Source organism: Labeo rohita, unplaced genomic scaffold (genome assembly GCF_022985175.1).
Source record: "Labeo rohita strain BAU-BD-2019 unplaced genomic scaffold, IGBB_LRoh.1.0 scaffold_204, whole genome shotgun sequence".
In the NCBI taxonomy this organism is placed as follows: domain Eukaryota; kingdom Metazoa; phylum Chordata; class Actinopteri; order Cypriniformes; family Cyprinidae; genus Labeo; species Labeo rohita.
Window position 1 is genome coordinate 63,885 of NW_026128264.1, and position 26,728 is coordinate 90,612.

The following is a 26,728-nucleotide window of genomic DNA, read 5'->3' on the forward strand; positions in this document are numbered from 1 at the left end:
TGATGTAGAATTTCATAATAAAAGCCTTCCAGACTGTAATACATGACCAGTTTTGTCTCTGATTTTGGAAAGCTCTAAGAAGGAAACACCATGCTTCCACAAAACAATTTCAATTCAGATTGACAGTTTCCTTATTTAGAGCTATTCCACTGGAGTGGACTGGCAGCCAGTCCTGAAACTGGCTAAATGACACCCTTAGTTTTTGGGTACTTTTGAGTTTTGGAAAACTTTTATTATGTAATGCTAAATCAGATAGTCTTGAAACTGGCTGAAGGACACACTGGGGTGTTGTACTGTCAATCTGAATTGAAACTGGTCTGTGCAATCACAGAGTTCCTTTTTTAGAGCTCTTCAAAATCAGACAAAACTGGTCATATATGAGATTTTAGAGACCTTTTATTATGTAATGCTACATCAGATAGTCTTGAAACTGGCTGAAGGACACACTGGGGTGTTGTACTGTCAATCTGAATTGAAACTGGTCTGTGCAATCACAGAGTTCCTTTTTTAGAGCTCTTCAAAATCAGACAAAACTGGTCATATATGAGATTTTAGAGACCTTTTATTATGTAATGCTACATCAGATACTCCTGAAACTGACTGGGTGACACACTGGGGTGTTGTACTGTCAATCTGAATTGAAACTGGTTTGTGCAATCACAGAGTTTCTTTTTTAGAGCTCTTCAAAATCAGACAAAACTGGTCATATATGAGATTTTAGAGACCTTTTATTATGTAATGCTACATCAGATATTCCTGAAACTGACTGGGTGACACACTGGGGTGTTGTACTGTCAATCTGAATTGAAACTGGTCTGTGCAATCACAGAGTTTCTTTTTTAGAGCTATCCAAAATCAAAGACAAAACTGGTCATATATGAGTTTTTGGAAGGCTTTTATTATGTAATGCTACATCAGATAGTCCTGAAACTGGCTGAAGGACACAGTGGGATGGTGGACTGTCAATCTGAATTGAAACTGGTCTGTGCAATCACAGAGTTCCTTTTTTAAAGCTCTTCAAAATCAAAGACAAAACTGGTCATATATGAGTTTTTCTAGGGCTTTTATTGTGTAATGCTACATCAGATAGTCCTGAAACTGGCTGAGGCACTCACTGGGGTGGTGGACTGTCAATCTGAATTGAAACTGGTTTGTGCAATCACAGACTTTTTTAGAGCTCTTCAAAACAAAGACAAACTAGTTATATATGAGTTTTTGGATGGCTTTTATTATTTAATGCTACATCAGATAGTCCTGAAACTGGCTGAGTGACACACTGGGCTGTTGTACTGTCAATCTGAATTGAAACTGGTTTGTGCAATCACAGAGTTTCTTTTTTAGAGCTATCCAAAATCAAAGACAAAACTGGTCATATATGAGATTTTGGAGAGCTTTTATTATGTAATGCTACATCAGATAGTCCTGAAACTGGCTGAGGGACACACTGGGCTGTTGTACTGTCAATCTGAATTGAAACTGGTTTGTGCAATCACAGAGTTTCTTTTTTAGAGCTATCCAAAATCAAAGACAAAACTGGTCATATATGAGTTTTTGGATGGCTTTTATTATTTAATGCTACATCAGATAGTCCTGAAACTGGCTGAGTGACACACTGGGCTGTTGTACTGTCAATCTGAATTGAAACTGGTTTGTGCAATCACAGAGTTTCTTTTTTAGAGCTATCCAAAATCAAAGACAAAACTGGTCATATATGAGATTTTGGAGAGCTTTTATTATGTAATGCTACATCAGATAGTCCTGAAACTGGCTGAGGGACACACTGGGCTGTTGTACTGTCAATCTGAATTGAAACTGGTTTGTGCAATCACAGAGTTTCTTTTTTAGAGCTATCCAAAATCAAAGACAAAACTGGTCATATATGAGTTTTTGGAAGGCTTTTATTATGTAATGCTACATCAGATAGTCCTGAAACTGGCTGAAGGACACAGTGGGATGGTGGACTGTCAATCTGAATTGAAACTGGTTTGTGCAATCACAGAGTTTCTTTTTTAGAGCTATCCAAAATCAAAGACAAAACTGGTCATATATGAGTTTTTGGAAGGCTTTTATTATGTAATGCTACATCAGATAGTCCTGAAACTGGCTGAAGGACACAGTGGGATGGTGGACTGTCAATCTGAATTGAAACTGGTTTGTGCAATCACAGAGTTTCTTTTTAGAGCTATCCAAAATCAAAGACAAAACTGGTCATATATGAGTTTTTGGAAGGCTTTTATTATGTAATGCTACATCAGATAGTCCTGAAACTGGCTGAAGGACACAGTGGGATGGTGGACTGTCAATCTGAATTGAAACTGGTCTGTGCAATCACAGAGTTCCTTTTTTAAAGCTCTTCAAAATCAAAGACAAAACTGGTCATATATGAGTTTTTCTAGGGCTTTTATTGTGTAATGCTACATCAGATAGTCCTGAAACTGGCTGAGGCACTCACTGGGGTGGTGGACTGTCAATATGAATTGAAACTGGTTTGTGCAATCACAGACTTTTTTAGAGCTCTTCAAAACAAAGACAAACTAGTTATATATGAGTTTTTGGATGGCTTTTATTATTTAATGCTACGTTAGATAGTCCTGACATTGGGACTTTTTTTTTCCTATTTTTATTTTTTTTTATTTAAGGTGAAACATTTTGTGGAAACAGGGAGTTTTATTTATAATGATAATAATGTGAATTTACATATAAAAACGGTTATTTGCACGTTTATGAAAGTCTTTTATTTTGTTGTTTCTCATCATTTATTTTTGTATTATTTGGAAATTCTACATTGAATATTACCCAACATTTGAGCAACATTTGTTATCATTCAACACTGACAGAGTAACTGGCTCAATAAATGAAAGCTAAAGATCGCTTTTCCATTGATGTAGGTTTTTGCACGCTATTACCATAACGCGTGGTATATGCGCACACCTCAAAATAAAGTGGCGGCTAGAATGACAGTGTTTTTCTAAGTGGAGGCTGGCCTGACGGCAGTAGATTTTCCGCCTATAGCCGCTAAAGCCGGGGAATGTGTGAAATCCTCCCGCGACCGCACTCCTTAAACCCGGCACAAGTCTCCGTCGCGCCCCGCGGACGGAGGATTCGTTAATCTGCGGTTACTGCAAATGTAGACACCTTAATATAGTACTGCAGTTACCAAGAATGAAAAATTAAAAGTGAAATAAAAAACTTACCGCTGCTGTGAATCTCACTTATTGCTGCTCCCGAATGTGGACCGTTGAAGAAATTCCCGCCTCTGTAGATTTAAAATTTACAGCAATATGCTGTACAGTTGCGTCAAACCACCACGTGATCCACGTGATCAGATTATGCTTTAAGCATTTCTTGTTAAAGATATATACATTTTTTTCTCTCCTAGTGTTTTTTAATTGCAGGAGGTTGTTATTTATTATATAAAGACTGTTTGTTTGTTTCATTTATATTTTGTGTAAAAGTCTAATACCGGAACACTCCTTAAAAATAAAACAGCTGACTAAATTTGGTCATACAACTATGGTGAATGTATTTCTTCAGACAATAATTTAATCTGATTTGAGTTCTATGCTGATTTTTTTAAGTGCTATCTTGATTTTATGCTATACTTGAGACTACAATTTATTTTAGACTCTTCTCAAATATTATCATTAAGAACTAGAATAATTTAAGATGTATCATCTAACCTACCTGATTATAATACTAAACTTACCTTGAATTGAACCTTGTCAGTAAGTGAAACAAACTGATTAATTTGTAATTAGGTCAAATGGACAACAGCTTGGCCAGGCTGGGAGACCAGCTAAAGCCAGCTACTTCCATCTTAAACCAGCTAAAACCAGCCTGGCCAGGCTGGGAGACCAGCTAAAACCAGCTACTTCCAGCTTAAACCAGCTAAAACCAGCCTGGCCAGGCTGGGAGACCCGCTAAAGCCAGCTACTTCCATCTTAAACCAGCTAAAACCAGCCTGGCCAGGCTGGGAGACCAGCTAAAACCAGCTACTTCCAGCTTAAACCAGCTAAAACCAGCCTGGCCAGGCTGGGAAACCAGCTAAGATCAGCTACTTCCAGCTTAAACCAGCTAAAACCAGCTACTTCCAGCTTAAACCAGCTAAAACCAGCTACTTCCAGCTTAAACCAGCTAAAACCAGCCTGGCCAGGCTGGGAGACCAGCTAAGACCAGTTACTTCCAGCTTAAACCAGCTAAGACCAGCTACTTCCATCTTAAACCAGCTAAAACCAGCTACTTCCAGCTATTTCCATCTTAAACCAGCTAAAACCAGCCTGGCCAGGCTGGGAGACCAGCTAAAACCAGCTACTTCCAGCTAAAACCAGCCTGGCTGGGAGACCAGCTTGACCAGCTTGGCCAGGCTGGGAGACCAGCTAAAACCAGCTACTTCCAGCTTAAACCAGCTAAAACCAGCTAACCAGCCTAAGCTGGTTTTAGCTGTTTTTTTCAGCAGGGATATTACGGTAGATGCACTGTTATCTCAGTTTTATGCAGGAAAATTTAGCTGCCAGTTGTTAACTGTAACTTAGCAGGATTTTTTTTACAGCATGCTTCTCGTCATCCATCACAAGCCCACAGTATCCAAAAGTAAAGATATTTATTTTAAACCAGTAGTAGTCTTGTCAATGCTTCCCATACATAGTGTCAGATTGACAATATCTTCCCTGGAAGACCCTTTTATACTGACGTACTTGCAGTCGTCTGTACACTTTGTTCCGAGATGAGTAAAGAAGAGGAGGGTAACAAGTAGGGTAACTACTTACTAAGATACTAGGACTTAGTAATTAGTAATAATACTGTATTACATTTACTACGAATAAAATTAGCTTGTTACATTATTTTTGTTGCCTCAACTTCTATTGATTTGTGGGTAAGTAATCGCGATCTGAGTATTACCATTTATAAGTGTCCAAAACACGTCCATTTATAAGTGCCCACTCACGTCTCTATTCACGTCTACTACCGCTTTCCTTTTTTCCTGTTGCAGAGTGGTGTGCTTTTGTAGCTGGTTTGTAGCTCCCTAGATTTTTATTCTTCTTAGGAAATCTCTATTTTACTATTACTTTCTGTTGTTTAAAGTGATAAAATATAGCTTTTTCCCCACCAGATTTCTGTTATTATCCATCAAACTAATCCGATCGCTCGTTTTTAATCTATAACCGCAAGTGCAACGCCGCGCTGTGCGTTAGCATTCCGTTTGCCGGTTAGCCTGCCATTTGCGTTCCCACTCACGTCTCTATTCATGTCTACTACAGCTTTCCTTTTTTCCTCGCTCTCGTTGATCGCTCGTTTTTATTCTACAACCGCGAGTGCAGCGTGTTTGTAGTGTAGGTTAGCTTGCCATTCACTTTTACTTTTTCTCTACGCCTTTTTCTACACAAGTTCATCAGACAACAGTGGTAAGTTGAAATCGTTCTACAACTACGGTGAGTAATGGCTTCTTCTCCTTTCCTGGTAACCTGCATCACCTGTCATATGTATAGTTTATCAATCTCTGTCGGCAGTGAGGGATTCACATGTGATAAATGCAGGGAAATAGTTAGGCTGACAGAGAAGATTTCAGAACTAGAGACACGCATCCAAACTTTAATCGAGGATAGTAAGAATGTGAGGGCATTAGATACGGCTTTGGATGCGACTAGCTCAGGAAGTCCCGTACATTGTTCGGTTCCGGTAACTTCGCCTTTGCAGCAGGGCAACTGGGTGACTGTGAGGCGGCATAGTCTCGGGTCAAAACACCGCTCTTCTGTTCCGATCAGAACATCAAACAGGTTCTCCCCACTCAGTGACGCACCCACTGAGAAACCTGATCAAAGTGCTCTAGTTATTGGCGATTCTATTGTACGGAACGTGAAAATAGAGACACCACCCACCATAGTCCAATGTTTACCGGGAGCCAGAGCGCCTGACATCTTGGCAAATTTAAAAGTGCTGGCTAATGCTAAACGTAAATTCAGTAAGATCGTTATTCACGTCGGCACTAATGATGTTCGACTTCGCCAGTCGGAGATCACTAAAAATAATGTTAAAGAGGTGTGTGAACTTGCAAGTACGATGTCAGAGACTGTAATTTGCTCTGGCCCCCTCCCTGCGTATCATGGTGACGAGATACATAGTAGACTGTCGTCACTAAATGGCTGGATGTCTAAGTGGTGCCCGCAGAATAACATAGGTTTCATAGACAATTGGACAAGTTTTTGGGGCAGACCTGACCTGTTGAAAAGAGATGGTCTTCATCCCTCCAGGGGTGGTGCTGCTCTTCTCTCTAGTAATATGGCATATAGTCTTAGAGTTTGCACTTGACTAACTGGGGCCCAGGTCAGGAAGCAGACAGACTGGCTAATCCGACCGTCTGCTAGCCGCCTCACGTCACCAAAATCAGTTAATTCTCAGCACATAGAGACCCTTTCACCTAGATACCATGCTATAGAGACTGTGTCTGTTCCCCGAGCTAGACAATACAAAAGACGTCCAAACCAATTCAAGAGTAACAATCTAATCAACGTTCAACAAATTAAAAATTTACATAATACAGAGAAACAAATGATAAAACTTGGCCTTTTGAATATCAGGTCCCTCTCCACAAAAGCACTTTTTGTAAATGATATGATCATTGATCATAACCTAGATGTGCTATGTTTGACAGAAACCTGGCTAAAATCAGATGATTACATTATCTTAAACGAGTCTACCCCTCATGATTACTGTTATAAACATGAGCCACGTCTAAAAGGTAAAGGGGGAGGTGTTTCTACAATTTATAGCAATATTTTTAGTGTTTCACTGCACAAATATCTGCATTTACAGATATTTTAAATTATATTGGAGTTAGACAACACGTATCAGGTCCCACTCATTGTCGAAATCATACTCTAGACTTAATACTGTCACATGGAATTGATGTCAATGCCGTTGAGATTCTGCAGCAAAGTGATGATATCTCTGATCATTATCTAGTCTCGTGTATTCTCCAGATGACTAAAACTGTAAATTCAACTCCTCTGCGCCTAAGGAAGATTAAGGATAACAGTCCGACCCCGTGGTATAACGAGCACACTCGCGCCCTAAAGAGAGCAGCCCGGAAAATGGAGCGCAGCTGGAGGAAAACAAAATTAGAGGTTTTTCGTACTGCCTGGCGGGAATGTACCCTATCGTATAGAAAAGCGTTAAAATTGGCAAGATCTGATTACTTTTCAACTCTTTTAGAAGAAAACAAACATAACCCTAGGTATTTATTCAATACAGTGGCTAAGTTAACAAAAAATAAAGAACCAACAGGCACTGACTATGCCCATCAGCATAGCAGTAATGACTTCATGAACTACTTTACTTCCGAGATCGATACAATTAGAGACAAAATTGTCACTATGCAGCCGTCAATTACAGTGTCGCATCAGATAGTGCAATACTACTCTAGCTCTACTATAGCTCAGGAAGAATTGTATAAACTTGTTAAATCATCTAAACCAACAACTTGTATGCTAGACCCTATTCCATCTAGGCTACTAAAAGACTTGCTTCCAGATCTCAAAGATCCTCTGCTAAATATTATTAATTCATCACTGTCATTAGGATATGTCCCCAAAACCTTCAAACTGGCTGCTATTAAGCCTCTAATTAAAAAACCACAACTTGACCCCAACGAATTAACTAATTACAGACCTATCTCGAATCTCCCATTTCTATCAAAGATATTAGAAAAGGTTGTATCCTCACAACTATCCTCCTTCCTACAGAAATACGATATCTGTGAGGATTTTCAGTCAGGTTTTAGACCGTACCATAGTACTGAGACTGCTCTTATTAGAGTTACAAATGATCTACTCTTGTCATCCGATCGTGGTTGTATCTCTCTGTTAGTGCTATTGGATCTTAGTGCTGCGTTTGATACTGTTGATCACAATATTCTCTTGAATAGACTTGAGAATTATGTTGGCATTAGTGGTAGTGCATTGGCATGGTTTAAATCGTATCTATCTGACCGCCATCAATTCGTGGCAGTAAATGAAGAGGTATCATATCGATCACAAGTGCAGTATGGAGTACCGCAAGGCTCAGTACTAGGGCCATTACTCTTTGCGCTTTACATGTTACCCTTGGGTGATATCATCAGGAAATATGGTGTTAGCTTTCACTGCTACGCTGATGATACCCAGCTCTATATTTCCTCGCGGCCCGGCGAAACGTACCAATTTGAAAAACTAATGGATTGTGTAGTTGAGTTAAAAAATTGGATGACAAGTAATTTCTTACTGCTAAATTCTGAAAAAACAGAGGTGTTAATTATTGGGCCTAAAACCTCAGCGTGTAATAACCTACAACACTGTCTAATACTTGATGGCTGTTCTGTAAATTCTTCGTCATCAGTTAGGAACCTAGGTGTGCTATTTGATGGTAATCTTTCCTTTGAAAACCACATCTCTAGTATTTGCAAAACTGCATTTTTCCATCTCAAAAATATATCTAAACTACGACCTATGCTATCAATGTCAAATGCTGAAACATTAATTCATGCATTTATGACCTCACGGTTAGATTACTCTAATGCTTTATTGGGTGGTTGTTCTGCTCGCTTAATAAACAAACTCCAGCTGGTCCAAAATGCAGCAGCTAGAGTTCTTACTAGAACCAAAAAGTATGATCATATTAGCCCGGTTCTGTCAACACTGCACTGGCTCCCTATTAAACATTGTGTAGATTTTAAAATCTTGCTAATTACTTACAAAGCCCTGAATGGTTTAGCACCTCAGTACCTGAGCGAGCTCCTATCACATTATAGTCCCTCACGTCCGCTGCGTTCTCAAAACTCTGGCAATTTGATAATACCGAGAATATCAAAATCAACCGCGGGCGGGAGATCATTTTCTTATCTAGCGCCCAAACTCTGGAACAATCTACCCTACACTGTTCGGGACGCAGACACACTCTGTCAGTTTAAATCTAGATTAAAGACCCATCTCTTTAACCTTGCTTACACATAACAAATCAACATATTCCTATAATTCAAATCCGTTAAAGGATTGTTAGGCTGCACTAATTAGGTCAACCGGAACCGGGAACACTTCCCATAACACCCGATGTACTCAGTACATCGTAAGAAGTAAGTAAGAATCCAGTAGGGGTGTAACTATACATGTATCCGTACCGAACCGCCACGGTACTGGCATCTGGGTCCGGTGCATGAGGCCTTACTACGAATACAGGCAATTCACCTTCAATCCAGTAGGGGGTGCTGCAGTAATGCAACACTGTTTGATAACCATCAGCAGAAGAACAGCGAATGTCAGGAGTTGCGCACTTGAATACAAAGCCCGAGAGTTGGGGTACTCGGACTCGTACTCCGACTCGAGTCAGGTCTCAGGTTTTGTCTTTAAGTAAACCTGAACATTTGGGAGAAATACTGATGCGTCAAAATATTTCATCTGTGCATCAGATCTTAAAGCTTTTGTTTGTTAGTATAGGCCCACTTGGAGTGTTTACCTGCCTTCAGTAAGCTTGAGAATGTTTTACTTATATTAGTTTTTGCTGTATTAAAATTATTGTTATTATTTAAAAATGGTGGCAGTTTCTAGCTTCAAAGAAAAATACTTTTTTCTAACATATTTGCAGCAGTAGTTTTAATGGGTCCAAAACCACCTTGGGTGTGCATGACTTTATAATAATTCAATGGCACATCATACATTTTTGCTTTATATAATGTAATTTATTGTAATTAATGTTACTATAAATGCATTCAAAATTAAAACAGGTGTGAGTTTGCTGTGACTTATGGAAAGTATATGTAGGCTTTATACACAGTGTGTGCCATTGTAAAGGTTTATCCCTCACAGCCTCATTTTCATCCAAGAAAAAAAGTCATATAAAACCCAAAACACACACAGCCACAATCAGAAAAGAGGTGCATTTTCTGCTCTTAAGGTCCCATTCACCAAGATAATGTGACGAGTCGGCTGCCTCCCCCCTACTTATCAGCTTCACCCCGTCGGTAATCGCCGCCCTTCACCAGGCTCCCGACGGGAGTGGGCGTGTGGGAGGAGGAGGGGCGCCGAAACATCCAGGTCTGGCGGCATGTGATGAGGCACACCTGATGTGAATGAAGCCTCATCACCGCCGCTGTTAAAATGCCGAGTGCGCCTCTCCTCAGGAGACCGGTCTCTTCCCCGTGCATGCATGCTGGTGTCCTCGTGGGTCCAGGAAGGGAGCGTAGAGGGACGAGCGCTGCCGGATGGACGAGCGGCCGGACCCATGGTCCGAGTGCGAGCCGCATGGAAATGGCTGCGGGCCAGGATGCCGGGCCTTCTCACCCGCCTGAGGAAGTGCCGCCGCTAAAGAATGGATGAAGCCACTAAAGGAAGCCGCTACCCGTCATATTGCCGTGGACCCCGGCGGGGAGCAAGTGCGGCCGCCGGACTCCGCCCCTTACCTGGACCCTTCCCCTCTGAACACTGCCCCTCCATCACGGAACCACTTCACGCCGAGGACACCAGATCCCCTGTTTCTTTTGGACACTTTTATTTCCCCCTTTTGGACACTTTTTTTACATTGTTTAATAAAAGCCTCTCCGAGGCCTGACGTCACGCCCACTGTGTCTGTCGCTTTGCTCCCACCCATGACAATACCTACTCCTTTACCACCACCCTTGAATTTATATATTTACTATATCAATAAATACATAAAGTCAGGTCCCGCTCTAAAACCTGTTTCACTCTGAAATATGTCACAAGACATAAGTCAGCCATAACTTTTGTTACATGACATTAAGTTTGCAAAGCAGAACATGGACACTTAAAAGATGTTGTGAAAAATCAAAATGGCAAGATCCACTAGAGGTTTGCTTTTCTTACATTTCAATTGACATTGTGTTTTTCTAGTTGTAAAGGTTAAAAATGGTTTAGTTCCAACTTGCCTCAACATACCTGCCAGGGGGTTTCTAGTATGCCTAGTAAGAGCTTGATAAGCTGGTTCAGGTGTGTCTAATTGTGGCTGGAGCTAAACTCTGTAGGACACTGGCACTCCAGGACCGAGTTTGAGCACCCCTGGGTTAAAACAATGTTAAGATACTGACAAACAGTAGTGTTTCCTTGGACTCTGACTCGACTTGGACTTGGCCCTTTGGGACTCACACTTGAGTCCGACTCTGCCCAATTTGGACTCGGACTCGACTGGTTAAAGACTCGGACTCGAACCCAACACTACAAAGCCCACTGGACAGAGACCTGTGCTGATTCTGAACGTGTCTCTCACTGACGAGTTGCGCACTCAACTGCCTGTGAAATGGACCTTTGTGCTCATGTATTCTATCTCTCTCACTCGGCACAAATCCAAATATTCCATAATATTTCCATATTTGCGATGCATCCAAATGCTAAAGTCTAGTAAAGTCAAGTCACCTTTATTTATATACCACCTTTAACAATACAGAATTGTGACAAAAGCGTCTATACAGTATTAAATAGGAAATAGTGCATCGATAATGCAAAAGGGCAACAGTAAACACTCAATTTTCAGGCAAAGGGAGTTCATCAGTGGATTCAATGATGTCATCATCTAGCTCAGTTCAGTAAAATACAATATTGTGTGAAGAAAAAGTGTCCCCAACTAAGCAAGCCAGAGGCGACAGCGGCAAGGAACCAAAACTCCATCGGTGACAATGGAGAAAAAAAACCTTGGGAGAAACCAGGCTCAGTCGGGGGGCCAGTTCTCCTCTAGCCAGACACAGAGGACTCATCTGATTCCTGCGGTCTTCTGCCGATGGCTGTCTAGGTGATGAGGTCTTCACTGGGGATCCTTTTCTGGGGCTCATCTAGTCGATGTTGTCTCCGCTGACATTCAGGGCTGTAGAGGTCGTCTCTAGGTGCTGATCCACCATCTGGGCTGGGTACGGACTGGACCGGGGGGACTGCAGTGACCATCTGATCTGGATACGGACTGGATCTGGTGGTTAAGGTGACCTCGGAATAAGAAAGAAACAGACTAACTTTAGCATAGATGCAATTCTTCTTACAATGCACTGAGCACATCGGGTGTTATGGGAAGTGTTCCCGGTTCCGGTTGACCTAATTAATGCAGCCTAACAACCTTTAACGCATTGGCCCTCAAACCGGTCCCGGAAGCTAATATTTATTATGTAAATTATAAACTTTGTACAATCTGTCAGTTTGGTTCACTGTGTTTTACTTTGATAAAGTACGATTACTTCAACGTTTCTCAATACCAGCAAAACCAACTTAAACAAAAAAACAAATAGAATGTCGCTTTCTGCCATTTTTAGTTTCCTTTCTGTCACAAAACTGAACTGAAACTCATCAAATATAGGCTATGTTATGTGTTGCACAGTTTTTTTCCCCTTGTCTATCAGTTAACTAAAATATATTTCAAGTATTTATTCCTTGTATGTATATATGCACTGCAGATTTTATAGCTTATATATGATATTAATTTGATAGAATATTTAGTATTTTTGATGGCTCACAGCCAACATCCAAGCCAGAGTAAAGTGAAAAGGTCTCACACAATCGTTCAGTGTAATCCTCAACACTTTCATCTGTCTTTTGTTTACACCTTGTAATTTCATTCCAATCAACCTTTTGCTGTTGTGCTTTCCTACACCAAGCCTTAAGTTTTTTTCCACCCTTCTCTCTCAGCCCTGTCATCAATCAGACGTTCACTAATTAAAGATTCACCAAGAGCTTCTTTCAAACTTTTCCTGTCTGCTGATGACAGGTTGACTGAGACTATGCTGAAACCATCTCTGACTGACAGAGAAAAAATCTCTTGATCTCTGATCTCATGTCTTTTCTGATATTTCCTACCTCCTTTGACCACTCATACACCTCTTTAGAAGTTGGGGGTGTATATTTGTACTGCATAACATCTGAATCTCTGACCTCATGATCCATTAACACATTCCCTTCTTTCCCGTTTTCTGAAGATAAAGCTCAGTTAGTTTTTTCCCTTTCTTGATGTTTACTCACAATGGCCTTTGCTGTTGCCCCTTTCACAATCATCAATGTCTGTGTCAGAATCTGAATCTGTGGTCATATCAGTGTCACTATCAGCACCAGATGCATTCGAATGCAGTAAAGCAGAAATTTGGTTTTGGTCAGTCCTTTGTAAATTTTGAACATTTGCATTAGCTGTTTTGGGTTTCTTTTCATTTTCAAGCTGAGATTTTAACTCCTGACTATCTTGTAACCCCTTCAGTTTCTTCTGCATAATTTCTTTGTCTCTGTTATGATTATCTGTTTGCAGTTTCATTTCCCATTTTCTACATTTAGACAAAGTGGCAAGAATCCAAGGGATTCGCCTTGATTCTCTAGTTTTCATTCTTTGAATTTTACCACTAATTTTATATTTCGCAACTATTTCTTGTTCTGCTTCTTTAATCTTAAAGTGCTCTTTTAGATGTTGTGTCAGTTTTTCAGTTATCTCTTTTCAGTTATTAACATCTGCCTCCTCCATAACTGAAGAAATTATATAATCTGTAGCAATAATCCCAGTAGCAAGAAGCTACCACGACAGTACGTACTGAATTGTTCATGAAATGTTAAACAGAACACACTCACTCTGCCTTGCAGTAGTTAAGCCAGGAGAAGACGCCTGCGAGAGTCGTCCCCGGAAAATATCAGTCTTTCGGTAACAGGACAACTAGTCAGCAAGCTGTCGTTACCCCAACCCCGCTAACAGCAGGTTTCTGTCAGTTATCGATGGAAGCCAGAAAAGAGCAGAAGCAGGAGACGAAGTGATGATGGTAAAAAGGTATAACAGAATTTATTGAACAGTTTTAGTTGCGTATGTCTCAATGTTCAGACTTGTCTGGGGAGTACAGCTCAAAGAACAATGATATATCAAACAAATTCAACATCCCATAAACCTTGAATTTCCATAAACATCCCCGTTATCTATTTCTTAGACCAAACAATTCATGAAACCCCACAATCTTGGAACTGAACAATAATGAAAATGCATAAGCAAGGAAGATAATAAGAAATATAAAAACATATAAATGAATAAAATATATAAATAAATGAATAAATTATAAATACTTAAATAATCAAATACATAATTAAATATGAATTATGTGAATGACTAATGATTATAAAATGATTATAAATAATTATGTAAATAAATGATTATAAATAAAATTAAAAACAAACATAAAATTTAAACACAACACAATAATTTGCATGTAAGGATCTGTAACAGGGAGTAAAGGACGAGAGGCGAGCGGATCCACTTGCGAGCTTTTATTGAAGGGACTAGACAGATACATGGTCGAGCGGGCAGGGTCAAACAACAGCAAACAGGAATGTCACAGGCAAGACGTAGAGAATAATCCAATAACACAAGCAAGAGTCCAGAAAGGCAGGCGGCGAGCAGTCGAGACGAGAAGGGCCAGGTGAGGGAACGAAACACTGGGAACTAGGAACTCGGAACAAGGAAACTAGGGAACGCTAATAGAAACACAATAACACTAACAACTCACAATACTCTGTGGCAATCAGCGCGATGGATACTGGGAGATGTAGTCCGGGGTGTGGAGCGACAGTCTGTGTGTAATGATAGAGCAAGGGCGACATCTGGTGGTGAGCGGACCGCAGGTCACCGACCAGATTCGTGACAGGATCTAAGGATCCTTCACTATATGGACTTTTACTTTAGCCTCACATGATTCTCCTTTTTCATCTTCTCCTTCCCATGTTATCTCTATACTGTCCATCATGTTATGTTGAGGTTTGTCTATTTTAAAGTTTAGCCCAGACCATTTCTGAATTTCCTCAATTGTTTTCTTGAAATCTACTAATTCTAATTCGCTTGGAGAAACACCAGTTTCTTCATATATTTTTTTGTATTCTGATTTTTTATTGGGCATCACATAGCATTCTAGTTTTTCTACTTTTCCATTTTCCTCCACAATTACCACCTTAAAGAGGTGAGTTGGCACTGCTTTCTCTTCACTGTTTTGGGGATTTTTTGGGTCAAGCACACGCTCATATTCCTCACTTTTCTTGCACAGGTAAAGTGGTCCAGTGTACACATGGACATTGCAGCCAAACTCAACAGCTAGCTTTCGACAATACTCCTCCAAATCTTTCCATATGCGTTGGTTTGTTTTAGAAAGCTGTGGTATCATGTTGGTCAACAAAAAAGTGTCATGATATGCTTCCTGACACCACCTGTGATTGGCAGCTGCAGCAAGATGACCTTGTTGATGTTTTGTTGGTGTTCTGTTGGTTCTGTTTGTTCTGTTGGTTCTGTTTGTTCTGTTTGTTCTGTTGGTTCTGTTTGTTCTGTTTGTTCTGTTGGTTCCGTTTGTTCTGTAGGTTCTGGTTCTGTTTGTTCTGTAGGTTCTGGTTCTGTTTGTTCTGTTGGTTCTGGTTCTGTTTGTTCTGTTGGTTCTGTTTGTTTTGTTGGTTCTGTTGGTGTTCTCTAATTGGTTCCGTCCAAAGCTCATATGCTCCTTACATTTCTTCACTAAAGTACTGTTGTTCAGTATCTCATACACCCAAACAGCATTTCTGGTTACTTTGTTGTATAATATTACATAAGATTTTCTTGTCCTTATTTCAGTCACTTTAGATTCACTGTCAGCAAATGAAGGAATTCCATCTATTAATTTAAACATGCCATTTTGACCTTCAACTGAGCAAGAGGAAGAGGATGACTTAATTCCAGACATGACTGAAAGTGGGATCTGTATGAAGGCATCTTGACTTGTATTAGGGGTTGATTTCTTTTCAGACATGGCTGATTGTGGGATCTGTTTGTTTGTATTATGAGTTTTAGGTGCCTTTGTTTCACTACTTTCTGCTCCTTGTTTTCTCTTTTTATGACTCAATGACTCAGAATTGCTTTGAGTTGATCCATCTTTTGCGTAGTGGTGTGCGTGTTTGATGGTGGTTGTGGGGAGGTCGTTTTGGGAGGGCAGACACAAAAATAATAGGAGCCTGGAAAACCAACTCAGAGAGAGAGCGTGATTGTAGTCTCGTGACCCCATTTCTCCCCTGCTCATCTGGGGTGGTGTATGCACCGCTGCTTCTATATTTTCTGTCGGGCTTTGTGATTTTTCACAAGCTTGCTTATTACCATCTGTTAACCCACAATCATCATCTGCATTCCTGCTTGCAATCGCCACATTATCTGCCATTTGATCAGGCAAATCTTAATGCAACAGAATGACTTGGGAACAAAGGAAGAAATCAGCCTTAATGTAGTCTGGTGTTATTACTTTCTCAAATGCTTCAACACTTGAAGTTAAATCTTTTCTTCTTCCGGGCTAAAATCACGTGTTCACTTCTGGAAAATTAAAAACCTTTGTGTCAGAAATTATGCTTAATACAGGATTTGAGTTCATTCAGTAGAAACAGAAAGAGGAACTCACGTCAACAGGTTGTGAACATCTGCTGCTCTGATGTACGTCAGTTCTGTTCTCCTCCTGTGCACAACAAACACAAAAACAGATTAATAATGTACTGTTACTTTAGATTAAAACAAAATAATTTCATTTTTTAAATTAAGACCATTGTGTTAAAAACTCATAAAATTCATTAAGGGGAAATAATTCTAGAAATTAAATCGATTTAGAAATTCTATAACATCTTAGTGAATTGTTTACAGTATGAGCGATTTGACAACACTATGTAGCTGCACTTTCTCAGTGTATGGTCTAAACCAAAACAAGTGAAACATAACAACTTCGGGTCGAGTATGGACTAACTCAACTGCTGGGTTAAAGTTTTCAATTAAATATTTGACCCAAAGTTGGGCTGAAACAACACAGCATTTTTTTAGAGTGTTTATTTATTTATTTTGTATATTTTTCAAATAATTCTACTTCTGATTGGTGCGGGGGGGTAAAATTACAAACAGTAATTATATTATTAGATACCAGATATATTAGCCTATGTATTTTTAAGCTATGATTCTTCCACAAGAATGTTTTATTTAATGTTATAAATGAGCCTATTTAAAATATTTATTAATTTAAATAAATTTATTATGTAAAAAAAAAAAATATTTAACATTAATAAATGAAGACATGTTTGGTCCAGTTTTTTAATAAATGATTCAGACATCAAAACGTCACTGTTCCCCCCGGTACAAATTAAATTTTTGTTAAAAATCTAATAACACTTTTGTTAAAAACTCTGGACATTCTTCATACATGGTTTATAATTGATGCGATTGTCACAAAAAACTATGATACTATTCTGATACATTTAACTTATGTTTTACAGTTTGTTTTTCATAGCAATATCAGGCAACACTGCATCGCCTGCATTTAAATTGACAGTAATCAAAAACGGTCCACACAAACGTAGTGATTATCAGTGTTGGGAAGGTAACTTTGGAAGTGCAATAGGTTACAGATTACAAGTTACTCTATTTAAAATATAATAAGTAGTGTCACTTTTTAATTACTTTATTAAAGTAATGTAACTTATTACATTTGATTACTTTTTAATTACTTTTCTAAATTTCTAATATTTTAATATTTTATTTGTTAATCATTTGACCATTTGGAAACATTTAAAGCAGGCAGCGTTAACCTTACAGTAGCAACACTGATTACTGTCAGACTTTTAAAATCCTTTATCACTTGAATTAATATTTTAATAAGTAAGGCATAACATAGATTATTTATTTATTTATTTATTTATTTATTTTTTATTTTTTTTTTATTTTTTTTTGCAATAACAACTGGCTGGATGTACATTATTCCACTTGTTACATAGCTGCTTGCCATAAAAATTAAATAATTGGACACTAAACACTGATCTGAGTTGAAATATTTGAACGCAAAGATCTGAATCTGAATTTTACGAAGCGACAAGAATAATTTTTGTACGTAAAGAAAATAAAAACAACAACTTTATTCAACAATTCGTCTCATCTGCATCACTGTGGCTGCATTTTGGAGAATATTTGCTGGACGCAAACTGCATACGCTGTTCTGTGTCAGCGACACCACATGGATATGCTGTTTTCGTTTAAATCAAAGCATAAAGAACATAGAAGATGTATCCGTGTGGTGAAGCTGATGTTTTATGTTTCTTATGTTTTCTTTGTTTACAAAAAGTATTCTCGTCGCTTCATAAATTCAGATTGAACCATGATGTCAAATGGACTATTTTGATGATACCTTTCATACTTTTCTGGGTCTTGACAGCGGTATTTACTTGGCAGTCAATGGGACAGTCACAAGTCTCCGGGTTTTCATCCAAAAAATCTTAAAGTGTGTTCGAAGATGAACAAAGGTTTTACAGGTTTGGAATGACATGGGGGTAAGTGATTGATGACAATTTTCATTTTTGGGGTGGAGTAACCCTTTAAATGCTATGACTGCACCGTCTCCTTTAAATTTCCATCTAGCTTGAACTTACCTTGTAACAGCTTTCTTTACAGAAGCTTTGCATTCAAATATTTTAACTCAGATCAGTGTTTTATGTCTAATTATTTACTTTAGTGACAAGAAGTCATGAAATAAGCAGGATAATGTACATGCAGCCAGTTGTTATTGCAAAATAGAGCCCTTCAGTCTTATACAACAGCTGATAAGCCAGTCGGGCTTTATTCTGCGACAACAACTGGGTTGGATGGATGTACATTAACCCTTACTTAACATACCTTGGAATGTCATGACTGACCAATCAGAATCAAGCATTCCACAGAGCCATGTAATCATTTAATTTAAAGCACAGCCACCACAAATTCATACTTAACACCTCCTATTTACTTTGAGATCATTCTGAGGATAAATACAGATTAAAAATCATAACAAGAAATAATTTTATAGTTTTTAAATCAAATGTTTGCATAGTTATGACAGGGAACACTGGCATCTAACAATCCCTTGGAAAACGCAATTAATCTTAAAAAGTATATGCATAAACCCAAATAGGAAATAAAACTGTCCTATTCTGTGTCCTAAACTCCTGAAACATTGGTGTCTCATTTTAGAGCAGTCAATGCAATTTATGAAAGAAGTCAATTGAAACTGTATGTGGGTGTTTGTGTGTGTGTGTGTGTGTGTGTGTGTGTGTGTGTGTGTGTGTGTGTGAAAAAATTCAGATGTAACCACCTTTGTAATCATTATCATTTTCAAAAGTAACTGTAATTTAATTACACCATTTTTTCTCAGTAACTGTAACTAATTACAATTAGATTTATTTTGTAATTAAATTACGTAATTCTACTAGTTACTAGTTTCTCCCCAACACTGGTGATCATCATGATATTATCTGTAAGAAAGATGGACACAAGGAGAATAGTCGCAGAAGCAGAGAAAATACTGCACCACACAGAACAAAGTCATTGTTTGTGATGCTCAAAATACTGGAAGAAAACCATAAATATTAAATTGGTGATAAAATTCAGGATGGGCTGTGAATGTGCAAATCAATCCGTGTATCATTCGTCTATTCGATTTTTTATTAATATTGAAAGAAGAAACTTGAGAAAAATGGCTCCTTTTTCGTTTTTTCTTTTTTTTTTTTTTGTTCCAGAAAAACGAAAACCAAGAATTGTACTTGATTTTTCGTTTTTCGTTCAGTGGTGGAAACTTATAAACAGCTTGAATATTGGATTTCTACACGTGGGCGGAACGAAACGCCCCTTTCTGCTGATTGGTCAGCCGAAGATCAAACCATGCCCCCGTCAGTTCTTCCGCACTTTCGTGCAGAATAATGGTCCTCCGTTGCTGCAGTTGAACGGATAATTAACATGTTTAACAACCACACTAAGGAATAGCTAGGCACAACCCATACCGGGTACATAGGGTCGGGATGTGGATACTGATCCTTGGATGTTTGGTAGAGTGTATGAATTGAATGACAAGTCATTTTGCCTCTTAACCTCTTGCTTTAAAGTTTCACTGTTCAGTATCTCATACACCAATGCAGGATTCCTGGTTCGTTTGTCATATAACACAGCATAAGATTTTCTTTTCTTTATTTCAGTAAGATCAGGAACTCTATTAATTTATAGGTAGGGCTATCATTTGGAACTGCTTTTGGCCTAGAGCAGTGGTTCCCCAACTTTTTCTGCCGCGCCCCCCTTTTGCAGAATAAAAAAATTCAAGCCCCACCCCCGCATTTACACATAAACATAAACACAACTTCAGAAGGATATTTGAAACGTAATAATTAAAATTCAGTGACAACTTACTGAAAAAAAACTAAACAAGAAACTAGTCACTTTTAGAGTAGAAACATTAAAAGTAAAGCATGCAGTGTACAATTTTTTGTACTATAACAGCATTCATTGTTTTTTAAAACAGATTTTCTCATATTTTCTTCTCTTTGTTGTAGTTGCGATCTTTAAAGTAGATTCATCATACGTTTACCTGGCACTTGTCCATGCTTAAAGCAAAACTACTATGCATCATTCATTCATAATTTTACTCGGCTAACGGCAGTTCTCATTTCTGATATCAATTGCACTGTCTAGTGGTCTGTTATTTTACGACAAAAACCGCTACAACTGATTACAGACAGCTGCAGTGGGTACTGCGAGTCGGCTTGAGGTAATAAAATATGATGAAATTCATATTTTGTGTTAAATTATTTACATATGTGGCAAGTAGCCATATAATAAGCAAGATGATTTCACAGTGGGGTCTTGTATCACCCTGAAAATGTTTCTTTTTACATAAAAATCTAGGGATGTACCGAAATGAAAATTCTTGTCTGAAACTGCTTTGTAATAATTATTTATTATTTTATTAATTAATTTTTTTAATTTTTAATTTTGTAACTTTTTAATTTAACTCAATAATATTAATGATACTGATGTATACAATGATATATATATATAACACAAGCCAATAAAATAACCACGTTTATTGAAAGTAACAATAAAATTGGAAATAACTTTTTTTTTTTTTTTTTTTTTTTTTTTTTTTTTTTTTTGACTAATTATCAAAATAATGTATAGTCCTACAAAGCTATTATTATCAGAGCATCTGAGCAGAGCATAGAGGGTAGCTTCATTTTACCAGCGTTGTCCAGTACAGCAGTACTACAGCATGTTACAGCACAGTATGCGACGCTATCGCAAACAGGAACAAGTATACTTAGAAATTTTCTGTCGGCGTGTTATTTGAGCGGTCTTTGTATTTCCGTTGAGCAAAAGCGGTACAGGAGTGGATCATTCATACTGGCCGTGAGCAACTCAACGGAATGCACATTCATAGAGCGGAATATTGAGCGGAGCATCACACATTGAGTGGTGTGCGCTGAATACTGCCGGACTGCGCGGCAGATATTTTCGGGCGTTTTCTCTTTCGAATTTCTATAAAAATTGGCTGTACACTAGCCTTGCCGCGCCCCCCTTATCATACCTCCGCGCCCCCCAGTTTGGGAACCACTGGACTAACGTGATTTTTTTATTGCACCATTTTTGTGTCCTTGTGTCCTCTCTCTCTCTCTCTCTCTCTCTCTCTCTCTCTCTCTCTCTCTCTCTCTCTCTCCCTCTTCTAACTTATCGATATGGGTCAGTAATAGAACACATTTATAGGCCTATAGGTTCTTAAAATAAATCTTCACCAGTCTACATCCGAGACAGATGCAGTTATAACCTAAAACTAAAAGCTACTGTCATAATGATAACGGACTGATTTTGCTTCAATTCGTTTATCATTAGTTGTTGATCAAGATTAAAGGGATGTCGCTGTTATAAAACTTGCTTTAATCACTAATTTATGAATTTAAAAAAATAGATGCAAAACAGGTTAAGAAAATATGTTAAATATATAATATCTTTTAAATATTCAGATAAATGCTATAGGCTAAATAGACTGCAAATGAGGCACGTACAAAATAAGCACGTCTTTTATATATATATATATATACACTGTTAGCGATTTCTGTAAATTACACAGTATTTAACTGTAATATGAACTGTACTTTACTGTAGAACAGTTATACAGTATGTTACTGTATTTTAAAGTTGCATTATGGGAAGTATCCTCTTGGCGCCAATAAAATACAGTATTTTTCTTTTACTGTAAATCCAAATACAGTAAAAAAAAAAAGAGCGCGAAATCTGACCAATGACAGAAAGGCTTTCTTTCCTTTGGGAGGATGTACAATATTCCTGCTTTTTAATTACATATTTAATGTCAGTGTATTTTGGGGTTATTAACGGTTTAATTAAAAAGAAAATAATAATAAAAATGCTGTCTCTTCAGGACCCGCAGTCACTTTACAGTGTACGTCCATGGTAGAGAGCTTTGTGGCGGATAGTCCTTTTAGATTGAGGAGAACGTTCTGTGCAAAACAAATATCCTTATTTATTTTTTTTCTTTCCTCTTTTGTAGGAAGTTTTACCGTCAAAGTGTGAACATAAACAGGTCTCTGTCTTGGTTTTGACCACGTTGCTAGCAGGTGAGTTTTTATGTTAACTTGTATGAAATTGTTGACCAAGAATCCGGGCTTTTAAAGGTTTAAAGCTGGTTTAAAATAGTAATTTCGCTGTGGTTTTTAATCACTATGAAATCGCTTGATGCTTACGTTAATTAACCCCATATAAGCGTGTAAATGTACAGCATGCATTTAATGCTAACGTTAGCATAAAACCCGCAATGTTCGTCTATAAACACTGTGGCGTCTCTGTGGAGACATTATATGCGTGTAACGTTACAGTGCCTGAATGCTCATGCACGTTCTTAAGCCTCTCTGCACTTCAGTCGCACATGTACCGCAAAACTAACGAACTGATCTGAACACCATCTCATCTGAATTCTAGATGCAGCGCGGAAGGTTGTACATTCGTGTCGACTAAATTCTTCAGCATTTGTGAACACTGGACACCTAAGATGGCACATCCAAGATGGTAAGAAAAAACTTAATGTCCAGTTAGTAACTGTAAAAAATATTTTAGAGTAAAGTCATCATTTTCAGCACACAGCATAAATGTGATTTTGAGAAATCTGTGTAGATATTAATGTTACTGTGCTTTCTGCTGCTGTGCCAGATGTGAATACTGATGTAACTGTCCTGTTGTTGATGGCCCACTTTAAAAGAAGCAGAGGATTTGCTGTTCCTTTTGGCCAGTGTAAGTTTTTTTTTCATTTGTATAATTGACAACTGATAATTTCTATAACTGACAGGAAAAACTGTGTGTGTGTAGGTCACAACAACAGCAGCAGATGCAAAGACCAGGCTTTCACTTCCTTCTACTCTGATCATGCTTGGTAAGATCTTTTAGTACATGATTTAGTGATGTTAAAGGGATGTTTTTTAAAAATAAACCTTTTGTCCCAAATTGTTTTTTATGACTCTCTATATCTAACTTTCTACCTAGCATCTTCTTAATTACATTTTGAATAACAAGGGTAGGTAAATCATAATAGAATTGTCATTTTTGGGTGAACAATCCTTTTGAACTAATGAGAAAGGCTCCAACATCTACATCTACTTTTACTGACACCATAATCAAATGTGAAAAGTGTTTTTTTGTAAAGTCACAAATATCACTATAAAAAACATGACCTCAATAAATTAATTAATTGACTTTTTTTTTTTTTCTTTTTCTTTCTTTTTTTTTTTAGGAGATTCAATTCTACACAGCAAAAAAAAAAAAAAAAGAAAAGAATGGATACTGGCGATTGAAAGCAAAGTCTTCCTTCCTGTGACCTACCAGATACGTCCTCTGCATTTGCTGTTCTCTTCGTTTATGTGCTTAAGATCAAGTACTAAGTGGAAGCCACTACTTTGTTGTTTATTTAGAGATAAGTACATCTTGCAATATGCAGTAATAAATGAAAACCATGTACATCCGGGATTGTGTGAGGGTAAGTTATAAGAGAATTTGCACCCAAAAATGAAAAGTCAGAGGAAAGTCTTAGTCTTTCACAAGGCTTAATTTGCCCATCAATATTGCTTTAAAAAAAATACAAAATTCTCTCATCACTTACTCTCCCTCATGCCATCCTGGATGTACATGACTTTCATTCTTCTGTGGAACACGAACAGAGATTTTTAGAAACATAATCCGTCTATGTTAGTCCATATAATGCTAGTGGATAGGTCCCTCAAAGTTGATGCTTCACAACATGCTGACATTTACGTCAAACAAACACATGTAGGACACTTGCCTGGAAGCAGTGGTTTATATTATTAATTTTTAAAAAATATTTAAACATTTCTCACACAAACCTATCGTTTTGCTTCAGATTACGTTTTTCTCTTTTTTCTTTTTTTTTAATCTTTAATTGTGTTCCACAGAAGAAAGTATATTTGGGATGACATGAGGGTGAGTAAATGTTGAGAGAATGAAAATTTTTGGGTGTTGTCTTCTTGCCATGCAGTAACGAATAACTGGCAATTTGAGTTAAAATAAAAATTAACTGGTGTACTATTCTGTTTATTCTTCTAATGAATGAATAACCGTATTTTTGTCTATCCGCTGAAAGTACACAAAGCCAAAATATTTCAGTTCAAAAAGTGTGTAAATAAATAGAATTAATCTGTATGATTAATCCATGGGCTTTTATTCACATACAAACATTGATCATTCAAATATGAAGAGTACTGTACATCAAATGTGGTAAACAGAATCTCAAGCATGCTTGAGAACTGATTAGGTGTCTTAAACCACTCGAATCATATGGATTATTTTTACAATATCTTTATGCACTTTTTGAAGCAAAAAAAAATAGGTTGCCTGGATAGACAAAAATGAAGAGAGAATATCAGGTTTAGGTGTAGGGTAGGTGTAGTGCGATAGAAAATAGGGTTTGTACAGTATAAAAACCATTACGCCTATGGAATGCCCCCATAAAACATGTAAACACAACGTGTGTGTGTGTGTGTGTATAGCCTATATATAAGCCCTGTTCCACTCTGTGAGAGTTAAATAAGTGCGCACTTGAACTGAATCCAGTTCAAACGCATTTTGATCACTCATGGTAAACAAATGTTGATAAAAACTCTTAGAATAATAATAAAAAAAAAAAAAAATCCTGAAGGATGCCGCAGACGGAGAAGTAAAGGATACAGATGAACTATAAAAGTTTTTTTTTTAAATTGTAGGGCTTTGACATCCAGAAGTAAGAAGTATGAACAATATTAAATAATTAACTAAACCTAGAAGCAAATTCTGTCAAGAAATTATGTTCTGTATATTTGTATATTTTTTACATTTAACCTGTGCTTTAGCATGGTTTCTTGTAATAAACCTGGCATTGTATACAAAATATTGTTGGCTCTGTGACAAATTGCTTCGTATTTTCCTAGATTCTTTCATGATGATGGCCTACACCCCAGAGCTGGAGTGAACCTCCTGTCGGACAACATCTCCAAAGCACAGTAAACCATATGCCTGGTAAGTTAACCTCAAAAATACTCTACTGTTCAAAATTCAGTAAGATATTTTATGTTTTTCAAAATAAGTGTCTAATGCTTACCAAGACTACATTTGTTTAAAAATGCATATGAAAAGTTAATAATAAATAATTTACATTGTTATAAAATATTTATATTTTGAATAAACACTGTACTTTTTAAACTTGTTATTCATGAAAGAATCCTGAAAAAAAAAAAAAAAATACAGGTTCCAAAAAATATTTGGCAGCACAACTGTTGATATTATCCAACATTGATCATTCTAATAATAAATCCGCATATTAGAATGATTTCTGAAGGATCATGTGACACTTAAGACTGGAGTAACAGCTGATAAAAATTCAGCTTTTCATTATAGGAATAAATTCTATTTTAAAGTATGTTAAAATAAAAAAACATTATTTTATATTGTAAAAACATTTTGAATTACTGTTTTTTTTTTTTTTTTTCTATATTTTTAATCAAATAAATGCAGCCTTGATGAGCATAAGAGACTTCTTTAAAGACTATTACAAGTCTTACTGACCCCAAACTTTTGAACGGTAGTGTATATAAAATAAAATTCACTGTTAAGTAAGTGTGTCATTGCGATTGAACTGAATAATTTAACAAGTCATTCATTCAACAACGAAACACCGTCATGTTGCTCAAAGACGTAAAACAGTGCTGTGGCTGTGTTTGGAAAGGTTACTTGTTGGCGAAATAGAGCAAAAACAGGCAATATGCTGTCTAAAATGTAAGTCTCTTAATATTAACTTCTTGTTTATTGGTGTACTGTTGCTTAAAATCAGTATCTCATTTGTAATCATGCTGAGGCACTCTTCGTTTGATATTCACTAACTTTCTGTGTGTCACAGAGAGAGAATAAGACAATCAACATAAATGGCATAGTCTTTCACAAAACATAGCTAACTTAGGGACATCATAACTAACCACTATTAATTTACGGTCTTAAAGGAACCGTATGTAAGAAATTTATTTCAGTTAATCATAAAATGGCCCTGACATGTCACTAGACATTAAGAAATCATGTTCATTTCAAATACTTATATCACTGACAACAGTGGTCCGGCCAGGATATTGTCATTTAAAAGTGAAAGTTGCAGCCTTCAACTGATGTTGATGTTGTCATGTTGTGTTTTGGTCTGAGGCGCCACCCTCCAGTATCTACCAATCACGAAGTCAGTAGAGTTTCGTCATCTGGGTTGCCAGCTCTGCTCTAGTTACAGCTGCAGCTACGAACGTGTCGGATAAAACATGTATAAAGTTACGAAACCTAAAAACCTTGTTATGAATCCGAAGTACATCGTGACAAAGTCTGAAATAAAACGAGGATTTGTATAGGAGATGCCTTTGACAGATGGAGACGGCTGAAAATG

The 26,728-nt window shown here is 37.5% G+C and overlaps 2 protein-coding genes across 2 annotated transcripts in view; one reads left to right on the forward strand and one right to left on the reverse strand.

Moving 5' to 3' along the window:
* The first annotated feature begins 5,345 nt into the window (after window positions 1-5,345).
* On the forward strand, window positions 5,346-6,524 carry LOC127159266 (uncharacterized). The gene has a single exon (XM_051102143.1). It carries the CDS (start codon window positions 5,437-5,439, stop codon window positions 6,304-6,306), a length of 870 nt encoding a protein of 289 aa, XP_050958100.1. The 5' UTR covers window positions 5,346-5,436; the 3' UTR covers window positions 6,307-6,524.
* A 4,903-nt stretch (window positions 6,525-11,427) lies between these two features.
* Window positions 11,428-26,728, reverse strand: part of LOC127159265 (uncharacterized) — a 29,107-nt gene continuing 13,806 nt past the window's right edge. Inside the window, exons 2-3 of the mRNA XM_051102142.1 lie at window positions 16,385-16,438; window positions 11,428-16,299 (exon numbers count right to left, since the gene is read on the reverse strand). Coding sequence (XP_050958099.1) covers window positions 14,630-16,150 — 1,521 coding nt within the window. The 5' untranslated portion in view covers window positions 16,151-16,299; window positions 16,385-16,438 and the 3' untranslated portion in view covers window positions 11,428-14,629. The remainder of the gene's footprint in view (window positions 16,300-16,384; window positions 16,439-26,728) is intronic.